A 13,117-nucleotide genomic window follows, 5' to 3' on the forward strand; every position below is an offset into this window, starting at 1 on the left:
TTTTTCACCGATTTTATGTATTTTTTTCTTCTCACCAGCAGAGACTATGTAAAAATGAAACTGTTTCTTTTTTTATTCAAATTCACGCGTTTGTCCTATTTGACATTCTCAAATGCGGCAGCATATGGAAGTCCATTTCCATCACATTAGAAAAAATGCATTATGACAGCCATAAATGTGACATAAAAAGTCGAAATTACAACAAGTCACAATTATGACATTTAAAAAGTAGAATTTATGACTAAGTAATAGAGATACTATGTCGAAATTAGCCAGTACGTTTGGCAAAAGACTTATGTATGATTTGTGTGTGTGTGTGTGTTGCGGAAATAGGATTACATATAATTTCGATTTTTAAATCGTAGTTTTTACATTATTCCTTATAATTCTGGCTTTTAAAGTAATAATTTCGACTTTTTATATCACAATTATGACAAGTAGCTATGTCTTAATTTCCACTTTTTATGCATGTTTTTTTTCCAACTCACACTGATCACAAAGCGCTGTTTCCTTGAAAGCACGCTAGTAATTAAGCATTGAATAAATAAATAATATGCATTCGAGAAATAGGCCTCCAGTTGATCTGTAAACTGTATTTATTTTTATTTTATTTTTAGAAAAAATATTTTGTAATATTTTCTGATTAATATATATTTGCATTTTATTCCATTCCAAGGGTTTATTCCATGAAATATTTATTTTAAGCGGTAAGAAAATGAATGCACTGTTAACAACATGTAGCATCCGCTACTGTCTCTCATAAGCGTTACTATCAAACAGTGGGAACGCCTACTAGCGACACAAATCTAGTCACTGCGAGTCTTCTCATGCAGCCACAGAGTTGCTTGAGCTGTGAACGGGACGCTTAATTATTAGAATGGTGGGAAAACGGCCAGAGAATATGATTCATCCATTTGTTTTGTTCTCGTTGTGCTTGCATCTGGTTGGTAAGTTATAAATTTGTTTGACTTCACATCCTGCAGTTTAAGTTAAGAGTAATAACCTTCAGGTTGAAATCAAAAAGGATTTCCAACTTCACAGTTTCACTGTTATACCAACAACAACAACAACAAAGTTTCTCAGGCAATCACTTTAATATTTTTTGTTTGTTTTTACAAAACTGATGCTAGTTATACCTTTTTAGACATTTTGAAGGAGTTCTACAAGATGTTACGTTACCAAAATAAAATTTGTCTTCTTTTAAACATTGATCATTAACACAAATTGACATCATTGTTGTAATATGCAACATGTTTCAGTCATGCATTTAGTTCATTTAGGCCTATAGCATTTAATGTATTCCACGGGCCAATTAGTAACTGTAACTAGTTTGATGAATAAACTTAAAGTCTGATTTAAAGATCATGTTTTATGTTTCACTTCTGTTTACACACCAAAATGAATGCAGAAGAAACAGCACTGAGGAGGAACAAAGCAGTTCAGTAATGCTCATCAGCACTTTTTTTTATTTTTTTTATTTTGTTCAGCAAGCTGACTGAGAATGTGCAGAGTTTTTCTCCTATAATAATCAACAGTGGCATAGACATGGTTTAAATAAGATATTTATTGTACACGGAGATGCATTATGGATTGGGGCCAAAGCTCAAAGTCTGTGACAAAACGTGTTCCTATTTGTTCTCCAGGTGTGTTTGGTGTTGATACAGATGAAGTGAGGTCAGTATCAGTGATGAAGGGAGACTCTGTCACTCTAAACACGGATGTTACTGAAGCACAGACATATTTGTTCATACAGTGGAAGTTTGGAAGCGCTCGATTAGCTGAAGTCAACAGACTCACGCAAACAAACTCGATATATGATGGTCCTGATGGGAGATTCAGAGACAGACTGCATTTGGATCAAACCGGATCTCTGACCATCACAAACGTCACAACCACAGACTCTGGACTTTATCAACTCACAGTTGTCAGCAGAGACACCATTTACGTCAGTTACAATGTTACAGTCTTCGGTAAGAGAGTTACAGCATAATTTGCCCTTCATTTGAATTATGTTTTTGTCATTGTAATATTTTAAAATGGTTATTGTATATTCATTTCAATATTCCTTATGATATTAATGGCTTTCTTTCCATTTGAACAAATGACACAGTTAAGAATGTTAAAGTTAAAGGTATAATTCACCCAAAAATGAAAATTGCATGTATGAGTTTCTTTCTTGTGTGGAACATAAAAGAAGACATTTTGAAGAATATTGGCAACCAAACAGTTGCTGGTAGCCACTGACTTTTATAGTAGGAAAAAACATACCATGGAAGTCAATGGCTACCAGGAATCAGCAACCAGCTTTTGGAACAATGTGAGGGGAGTAAAAGATGGCAAAATTGTAATATTTTGGGTGACCTATCCCTTTAAAACAGTCAGATCCACAGATGAGTGTTTTGTTTCACTTCTGTTTGCATATGAAAGTGCTCAAGTAACACCAACTCACACTGAACTCCTAAACTTTAATTGTTATTGTCTTTGGTTTACATATCATTCAACATTTCATATTAGGTAAACATTTGCATAATACATATTTAAATATGTGAATAGTAATTTGGTCATTAATAACCAACATAATGCCATCAGTCCATAACAAGAATGTTTGTGTTTGTTCTCTAGATGTGACAGATGAAGTGAAGTCAGTATCAGTGATGAAGGGAGAGTCTGTGACTCTAAACACTGATGTTACTGAAACACAGAAATATTTGTTAATGCAGTGGATGTTTGGAAGCACCCGCATAGCTGAAGTCAACAGACTCACGCAAACTAACTCAACATATGATGCTGATGGGAGATTCAGAGACAGATTAAAGCTGGATCAAACCGGATCTCTGACCATCACCAACACCAGAACCACAGACTCTGGACTTTATCAACTCACAGTTGTCAGCAGAGACACCATTTACGTCCGTTACAATGTTACAGTCTTCGGTAAGAGAGTTACAGCATAATTTGCCCTTCATTTGGATTATATCTTTGTCATTGTAATATTTAAAAATTGTTATTTTCTATTAATTTCAGTATTCCTTATGATATTAATGACTTTAATTCCATTTGAACAAATGACACCGTTAAGAATGTGAAAGTTAAAGGGATAAAATGAAAATTATGTCATGATTTACAAAGTTATGCTAAACATGTGTGAGTTTCTTTCTTGTGTGGAACATAAAAGAAGATATTTTGAAGAATATTGGCAACTAAACAGTTGCTGGTAGCCATTGACCTCAATAGTAGGAAAAAAAACATACTATGGAAGTCAATGGCTTCCAGGAATCAGCTTTTTTGTTTTCAACAGAAGAGAGAAAGAAATTCACACAGGTTTGGAACAATGTGAGGGGAGTAAAAGGTGGCAAAATTGTAATATTTTGGGTGAACTATCCCTTTAAAGCCGTCAGATCCACAGATGAGTGTTTTGTTTCACTTCTGTTTGCATATGAAAGTGCTTAAGTAACACTAACTCACATTGAACTTCTGAACTTTAATTGTTATTGGTTTACATATCATTCAACATTCATAATAGGAAAATGTCTGCATAATACAGATTTAAATAGTAATAGTAACCAACATAATGCCATCAGTCCATTACAAGAATGTTTGTGTTTGTTCTCTAGATGTGACAGATGAAGTGAGGTCAGTATCAGTGATGAAGGGAGAGTCTGTGACTCTAAACACTGATGTTACTGAAACACAGAAATATTTATTAATACAGTGGATGTTCGGAAGCACCCGCATAGCTGCAGTCAATAGGCTCACGCAAACCAACTCAACATATGATGCTGATGGGAGATTCAGAGACAGATTAAAGCTGGATCAGACCGGATCTCTGACCATCACCAACACCAGAACCACAGACTCTGGACTTTATCAACTAGCAATCGTCAACAGAGAAACCAGATACATGCATTATAATGTTACAGTCTATGGTATGGTTTGACTTATATCTTTATCATATTTTAAAATTGTTCTTAAACACACATTTTATGATATTGTCTGCTTTAATTACAAAATTATTCATTTTCAGAAAGATCAAATTGTGTGTCTTCCAGCGGTGCAGTGAACAGTTCAACCATAAACCAAAATGAGGATGCCAGCGTTACTGAGCTCTATCAGCCGAGTTCAGGTAAGTCACTGGGTTTATATGGGGAACATTTGCTTGCATCTGCTTCTGTGATTTCGCAGGAACATAAGACAGATGACAGAGAAGCAACTGAGAAGTGAATCACTCGTCTAATGCTGCTCTAGAGAACATTAGCGCTCAAGCCAAAAAACATCATGGAGAAGCAATCAGTTAGACAGATTCTTCAGGGGGCCCTTAAAAGAGTCTAGAATCGCTTCTGTGAGCCATGCAGTTGTAGCTAATGTCATAATAATTCTCTTAATAACCTACAAAATCCACACCTGTAAATCTGTTTGAAAGAGAAGCAAATGCACAATTGTGATTGTGTTCTCTTTTTCTTTTCAGACAACATCCACTGTTGTGGTTCTACTGAAGCTGTAATTCGATTGGCTCTCTCTGCTCTGGTGGGCGTGGCTGCTGTTGCTGTGCTGGTCTATGACATCAGATCCACAAGAAGTGAGCTGAACAGGACAGAAGAGACTGGATATCTGTTTCAGACCCATGGAGTAAAATCAGACATACAGTTTGAACGGAGCAGAAGGTTGAGTTCCAGATATGTCCAGAATGTAAAGCAAAACACGCATTAATGCTCTGCACCTTTACTGTTCCTTGCACAGCTGTTTATTAACATATTGTTGCACTCATTGGCCATTTATTGATTGTATCTGCACAGAATATGACTTTGATCAATCTATTAAATACATGGGTGTAACATAATTACTATAAACAAAATAATAATTAGCAACACAAATGATGGCACAGAATGATCCCAAAAGCATTCTTTTTTTTTTTGGAGATGTGGTGAGTTTCAGCTGATTTTTACATAAAAGTTTTAACCTACTAATAAATATAAAACACGGTTTGTCTTTACTGGTAGTTATATAGATGATATTTATCAAATAGCTATTACCCAGATCCAGCTTTTCTGGACCTTAAATTATTCTGCCTGTCAAAAGGTGCAGATATAGGCAGGGGAAAAGCAGGAAGCAGGAGATGTTTATTATATCTTCTCAATCCTCAGTCAGACTTCATCTGATCATCAAAACTTCCATTTAAGTGTTATTATGCCAAAGCAAAAGTAATGGAAAATGACATTAATGGTTCTATGAAGAACCTTTAACGTCCACGGAAACTTTCTATTTCACAAGAAGTCCTTTATATTGAAAAAAGCCTTTGTGAAATTTCAAAATGTTCTTTACATTAAAAAAAAAAAAAAAAACGTTTTTCTAAGTGTTCATTAAAAGGTTCTTTAGGAAATCAAAAAATGTTTATTCAACAACAATCACTGTGAAAACACTCTTTTTGAACATATTTTTAAGAGTGTAGTACAGCTTTTCCAATATTGATGTTTGGTAATTGTAGCACCACCGATCATTGGTAAGTGTCACGCATCCGGAGTGTGGACAGTGAATAGTTAACTTTCAGGTTCAGCTCACTCAGTTCGTGCTTTATCAGTTTTCAGTAGTCCTTCTACAGCGATGTTAGAGTCAACACACTTCTGTATTTAGTTTTGTAAGCTGTTGTTATTTGCTCACCACACAAGGCTCCAGCATACGAGTTTGTTTATTACTTTACAACAAATTTCTGCATTTATCATGTCTCTCTGATTGGCACTGGTGGGCATGTCTTATCGCTTTAAAGTGAACTCATCTCATCCTGCTTATTCACTCCATCAGGAATGTCTCCACTCAACAGCGGCATCACTACAGTCACTGATTCATTCACTTGCTTTCCTGTGGAACCTGGAAGAAAATACAGTGACAATCATTGAAATTAAAAACAATAGAATGAAATATAAAAGTCTGGATGCTTTAGAAAATATTTTGACAATATGAATTGTTACAGACATTTTTTCCTTGAAAGCCTTAAAATACTGAGACTTAATTCATCTTCCTGTTGACTTTAGAAGATGTTGTACATGGAGAGGAAGATTATCAGTGAATTAGGGTTTTTATCCTTACGTAAAACTAAAAATAAAATAAATTGTTTCTTGAAATAAAATTAACTGAAATAAACAAACCTTAAATAAATTTTTATTTCTGCCAAGGCAAAATTTCTAACCTTCATTTAGTTTAAGTAGAAGTAATAAAAATTAATAAAAAACCTATATAAACATTTAAAAAACCATAAACTAATAAAAAATGACAAGAACACACAACAAAATCACTACACTTTAAATAAAAAGACAATTGCCCTAAATACTAAATTTATACAAACATTTTACAGACATGGTCGCTGAAAATGTTTTAGAATTTTTAATACTTGAAATACAAAAAAAAAAAACCTAGATTTTCAATTTGTCATAATATGGAACGCACAAGCACAGACAAGCGGAGAACATTCTTTGAATGCTGACCAATCAGATTCAAGGAACGGAACTGTTGTTAAATAAATATATAGTTATAATAAATGATGTTCTACTCACTCTTGACAGTCACATTGAATCTCCTGAATGTGGTCTGTTCTCTGTTGATGATCTGAAGTTTAAAATGTCCAGAGTCTGTGGTTCTGATCTCACTGATGGTCAGAGATCCAGTCGTCTTGTCCAGCTCCATTCTGCCTCTGAATTTCTCACTAATACTAGTTGTTCCTGAATCAGCTTTAACAACGAGACAGTTTTCAGCTCCAAACATCCACACTATCAGATCATCGCTTTGTATTTCAGTCTTAGTCTGGAGAATGACAGAACCTCCCACCATGCATGGCTCTGACTTCACTTCATGTCACAGCAGCACACTGAAACAGAGAAATAAAAAAAAACGAGTGATTATAAAAAGTAGAAGGCATTTTTTGGTTAAACATGAGTTAGTGCAGAAAATGAAACATCAAACCAGACAAATATGTTATAGTAATGTTGTTGAAGTACAAGAGACTGAAGTCACATTTTGATATTGAAAAACAATATTAAATTAATTTCTTAATTAAATGTCCCTAATTAATAAAATACCAACAAAGCAGTCCATAGCACAGCAGAGGATGACATTACCTAACATATTTAAAGGGGTCGTGACATGAGAAATCAAATTTGCCTTGATCTATTGGCGCATATATATATATATATATATATATATATATATATATATATATATATTTTTTTTTTTTTTTTTTTTTTTTTTTTTCATGCAATATTATGACTTTAATCTCTTAATTGTGTTATTTTCATAACAATGTGAATTCATAACGTGGTTCTATAACTGAAATCTGTAAACAACTTGAGCACTTTGAGAATGTGTTCATTTTAGATAATCTACATTTACTGCATGATCCCACGGGAAGACATGATACTTACCTTTGATGTTAAGAAAGAATCTCTTGTATTTGGTTTTTCTGCTGCTGCTGAGTTTGTAGAGTCCAGAGTGAATGGTCCTAATGTTACTGATAGTGAGATCTCCAGTCTTCTCATCCAGCCTCAGTTTGTTCCTGAATCTCCCATCAGCACCGTCCTGTGTCTCCTTTGTCCCTGCTTTGATTTCAGCAATGGGATTTCGGTTTCATAGCACCACTTTATCATAGCGTCTCCCTGTAGCGTCTTTCAGTAAGACCAGTGTGTAGAGTAACAGACTCTGCCTCCATCACTGTCTCTTTCTTCTCTGTGCCAGTGACATGAGTGTTAAGGTCTGTACATTCATACAATAAAGTTAATGTGATTCATGCTATGTTCCAAGTCTTCTGAGTGAGAAATATAAAGCCTGCCACAGCACATCAATGCTTTGGGTAAAACACTGGCATTGAATCAACAATTTTAGTCTTTTTGCACAAAATTATCACATGACTTCAGAAAACTTTACAGGACAACTTTACAGTGCATTTATGATACTTTTCCCATTTAGAGCTTAAACGTTATGGACAGTATGAAGTGTATGGAAAAGAGCAGCATAAACAGCATATGCATTTGAAACGACATGATATGAGAAAGTGATATTTAATATTAGGACAAATAACAAACACATAAAACATAACTGTATACATGTTAGTGACAAATTCAATGGAGACAAACAATGCAATAGTTGAAAGCCAGGTTTTGATGACATGAAGACTAGGAATGATAGATTAACCCATAAGAACCCGGACCAATTTATCCTTATAGGAAAATTATGGGGCATATACAACAAACCAAATGGACCACTTATAACATGTTTCTGCAGTTGTTTTTGAAATACAATCCTTCCTTGTGAAAGATCTGTAATGTTACATATGTTACATTGGGCGTTTATTTCTCAATTGAAAAAAAAAAAAAAAAAAAAAAAAAGTTATATATATAATTATATATATATAATTTGTTTTAATTTGTTTTGCTAAATAGCTTTTTTTTTTTTTCTCTCTCTGTTTATTTGCTTTTCCACAACATATATCAAAATGATTACTTTTCTGGGAAGATAAAACAAAAACCTTTTTCAGAAGAAATACAGTTTTCATATTTCATTTGCTTTGCCACAACATATTTCAAAACCACATAACTGTGACCATTAAGTTTTACAACAACTATTTATAACATATCAAAATTCTACCTTTTCAGGTATATGGTTTAACCAGAAATTATTTTTGAGATTTTTTTTTGTTTTTCACAACTCAAATATGTGCGAGCTGAATAACAATAAACAACTACCTCACACTGGAGGTCAACATGTTAAACGTGCACATAGATTTGTTAAAATATGCTTTGAAATGAGCAGCAGAAAATATATAACACTAAAATAATTGAATCAGCTAAATTAATTGAGCAGCTCATTAACATTTTTTTTAAAGGGATAGTTCACCCAAAAATGAAAATTTGATGTTTATCTGTTTACCCCAAGGGCATTCAAGATATAGGTGACTTTGTTTCTTCAGTAGAACACATAGATTTTTAATTCAAACAGTTGCAGTCTGTCAGTCATATAATTACAGTAAATGGTACTCACGACTTTGAGAGAGAAAAAAAACAAAGCATACACAGACAAAACCAAATTAAACCCTGTGGCTCGTGATGATATCCGTGCGGCGGATCAGAGGTAAAAAATATATAAATACTGTTCAGTTTCTTGCACAGGCCGATCGTTTCATGTCTTTAGACCTCAGCGTATCGTCACGAGCCACAGGGTTTAATTTGGTTTTGTCTGTGTATGTTTTTTTTTTCTCTCTCTCAAAGCCGTGAGTACCATTGACTGACATTATATGACTGCAACGGTTTGAGTTGTGTTCTACTGAAGAAACAAAATCACCTACATATTGGATACCCTTGGGGTAAGCAGATAAACATCAAATTTTCATTTTTGGGTGAACTATCCCTTTATTGTGACAAATATGTCACATCAAAATTCCACCTACTTTTATAAGGTCAATAGCCCGATGTGACATATATGTCACCACAATATCTTTGTAACTTGTAATAAAAACAAGCGTTTTAAAAATTGCTGACACTGCAACATGTGCTAACCAGACAGAACACCATTTTGGAAATGTTGCCATGGCAACACAAAATGCACATATTGTCACATGACTGAACCTGGGTGTTCATTGTGTGTTACTTAGGGACTTCCTGAGTTGATAATGCTTTAAAAAGACCTTTCCAGATGATCACCAGTGTTTGTGACATCCGCGTCACCGTGGGTTCTTAAAACCATCCAAACCAACCAACATTAAAAATCTTGAACATATTTTTATCTCTAGAGATGGTTAGTTTATATTGTCCAGAGTGTCTGATTCTGGTGTTTCTGATGGTGAGAGAGACAGTTGTTTTGGTCCGCCTGTAATCTGCCTCTGAATCCCACATTGTCGTCTGTGACAAAAAGTTGAGTCAAATTGTTCTTTCTTCTTATATGAGATATGAGTGTCTTTAGGTCCAAACATCCACAGTATGGTATCATCGTTCAGTATATTAGAAAGATTAGTTTGTAGACTGACAGCATCCCCCTCTGTCACTGACATGGACTCAGTTTCAACTGTCTGTGCACCAGACTCACCTGGAAAACAAACAGAAACAGTTTTAATGATACAAAGCTACCTCCAACAAACACAACTGAAATTATTGTGTGAGCTGCTAAAAAGACTAACAGACATGTGATTGTTTTAGAAATTGTGAAGTGGGAGAACGTGAAAATTAAGACCATAACTGTGAAAATTAAAACAATACACAAACTATCTATTAAAACAAAATAAATGTACTTGAAAAGCAACTGCATAAGTTATTAAGACTTATTTGACATATAAGCAAAATAATAAGCAATTATTAAACGTTTTATGCAAGCAGACTATTATCAACCTTCAAAACAGGAAATAGACTATATGACAGCAAAAAGACAATGAAACAAAAAGTAAATAGGCATTTTGTCCATCAAAAGTTAAATCAAATTTGGTTTTGCAAGGGCCTCGTTATATTTGTGGGTCTTTGGTATCGAAATGATAAATATATAACTCTCGAGCAAGAAATTCCTAATGTTGACTGCGACTTATTCAAATATGATTTACCACGAACCATATAAAACAACCGTTTGGCACATTATTAGTGTTAGTATCAGTATTTATAACTGCGCTGTTTCTTCTGTGTCAACTTCCATGCATTTGATTTAGAAAAGCGTAAATCAAAACCGAAATTTCAATACTTTTTAAATAAACAAACTTACCGGTCATTAATAAGAACAGAAATCCCAATAATTTTTGTAGAGATGCGAATAATCTGAATTTAATATGATGATCAATGAGATGACTTTATATTTTTATACACCTACGCATCTACAATGGTCGTGTCACTATTTAGGGCATATTGGCACGTACGTTGCCCTGTTATTGGCACTGGTTTTCATTACAGATGTGTCAAATGTTTTACATTTCATGCTATACTTTTTCACCAGAAAATGTAAGTGTTTTACGAAGTTGTAATTTGGTATGGATTAGGTCGTAGAAAAACGTACGACTTGTGTATAACAAGAACCCCACTCCTAGACCTAATTCTCAGTGGGGGTTGTACAAAAAAGTACGGTAGAATGAGATCGTACCATATCTTACAAACTGGCTACCCATTCGCCAAAAACGTAAAATAGGTACGATTTGTCATGAGACTGTATGAAAGTATAGCAGTAATGTATTGTAGGCTATACTTATTTGTTTACAAAAGTGTATTCGCCTATGTCATCAAATTTCGTCTGTTTGAGGACAGGTGCTGTGTCCCAATTCACCTACTTATACTATGCCCTAAAAGTAGGCTATGTACTCTTTTTGTGAAGAATAAGTAGATAGGCTACTTTTGAGTAGGCTATGTAGAATAGTAGGTATGCAAGCTTTGGGATACAACTGCGTCTTTAACTGACCGCTCTGTTGTTTTAAGAGCTGATAAAATGTAAAAACTGTAACTTGAATGCAATGTAAGTCACTTTGGATAAAAGCGTCTGCTAAATGCATAAATGTAAATGTAGTGCATTCTGTCACTGATTAAACTGTATAATCTTGTCACATACTAATTTTATTTTCGAATACTATTCAGGACGGTTAGTATATGCGAATTGGGACACAGCAAGGGTGTTCTGTTTTGTAATAGGGGTTTCCAAATGAAAGTGAAGTGAACGTTTTAGTGTGATACCTCGGGCTCAATTAGTAGGGAGCAGAGAACACTGCTAAGAACTGGAACACAGCCAGTAAAACGTCTCCAGTAGCCCCCTCACTGTAGAACAAAGATCCTGGGGGCGGGGTTGGATCTACATCTAGGGGTGGAGATTGGTGGGGATGGGTGGGTTTAGGGATCAGGGCGTGGAGATGGGTAGGTTTAGGTCTATGTAAGGTGGGAGGAGTTGGATCTAGATCCAACCACGCCCCCTGGATATTGTGTTCTGCAGTGAGGACCATCTCGCAAAACTGCGCATATAGGCTAAGTCGACAGACTCACAGACATGTTTTTTCCTATAGTTCATTTAACATGTTCGTTTCATGGACATGTTCATTCTTTTCCATTTTTATTTAATGTTCCCTCTCCCTCTTATTTTAAGCGGTAAGAAAACATTTTCTAGGTCAACAACTTGGCATAACAATGTGGGCATGCATTGCGACATGCAGCAACAGAGTCGCTGGCGGTGGGGATACAGCTTCATTAGTGTGAATGACAAATAGCCTCCGATAATTATGCTTAACGCTTTTATTTTGTTCTGTGTGTGCTTGTGGGGTCTGGTTGGTAAGTTATAAGTATTTTTTTATTACTTTCATAATTTTTATTTGTAAGAAATAAATGGTGGTTTCCATAAAAAAAAGTTTTTCAGACAGTTTATATCATTTTATTCTCAAAGGGAATTTTTTTGTTATTACTAGTTTTGGGGCCTGATGAGAAATTTAGTGGAAAACGTCTGCATTTCTCAGATTTTGTTTTGTTATTAATAAACAACATAATATATTTGGGGAGCATTTAGTCTGTTACAAAACATTTCCCTGTTTGTTTTCTAGATATGACAGATAAAATGAAGACAATATCAGTGATGGAGGGAGATTCTGTCACTCTATGGGCTGATGTTACTGAAGTTCAGAAATATTTGTTAAAGTGGACGTTCGGAAACACTCGAATAGCTGAAGTCGGCAGGCTCACGCAAACCAACTCAACATACGATGGTCCTGATGGGAGATTCAGAGACAGACTACAACTGGATCAGACTAGATCTCTGACCATCACCGACACCAGAACCACAGACTCTGGACTTTATAAAGTAACGGCTATCAGCAGTGAGACCAGCTACATGAGTTTCAATGTTACAGTCAATGGTGAGTAGAGAATAGCAGTGTAATTTACCATGACTGTTCTTCATTTGAATTATATTGTTGTCATTGTAATATTTTGCTTTTCTGTTCTTTTCAATGTTCCTTGAATGCACATTTTATGGTATTAATTGTATTAAAGGAACAGTTTGTCCAAAAATGAAACTTCTGTCATCATTTACTAACCCACAAGTTGTTCCAAATCTGTATGAGTTTCTTCTTTGTCTTGGAATAGCTTGAGAGTGAGTAAATGATGATACAGTTTAAATTTTTGGGTGAACTGTC

General features: G+C 34.8%; 2 protein-coding genes across 2 annotated transcripts in view; both read left to right on the forward strand.

Annotated features, from left to right (window-relative positions):
- Positions 1-13,117, forward strand: part of LOC306875003 (uncharacterized protein) — a 262,032-nt gene that overhangs the window by 14,841 nt on the left and 234,074 nt on the right. The window lies entirely within an intron of this gene.
- LOC306875014 (uncharacterized protein) lies at positions 813-6,083 on the forward strand. Its single transcript, XM_079425377.1, has 6 exons — positions 813-947; positions 1,644-1,970; positions 2,623-2,934; positions 3,615-3,926; positions 4,025-4,123; positions 4,466-6,083. Exons 1-6 carry the CDS (start codon positions 878-880, stop codon positions 4,705-4,707), a joined length of 1,362 nt encoding a protein of 453 aa, XP_079281503.1. The 5' UTR covers positions 813-877; the 3' UTR covers positions 4,708-6,083.

The sequence above is a fragment of the Barbus barbus genome, assembly GCF_936440315.1.
Source record: "Barbus barbus genome assembly, chromosome: 9".
Lineage (NCBI taxonomy): Eukaryota > Metazoa > Chordata > Actinopteri > Cypriniformes > Cyprinidae > Barbus > Barbus barbus.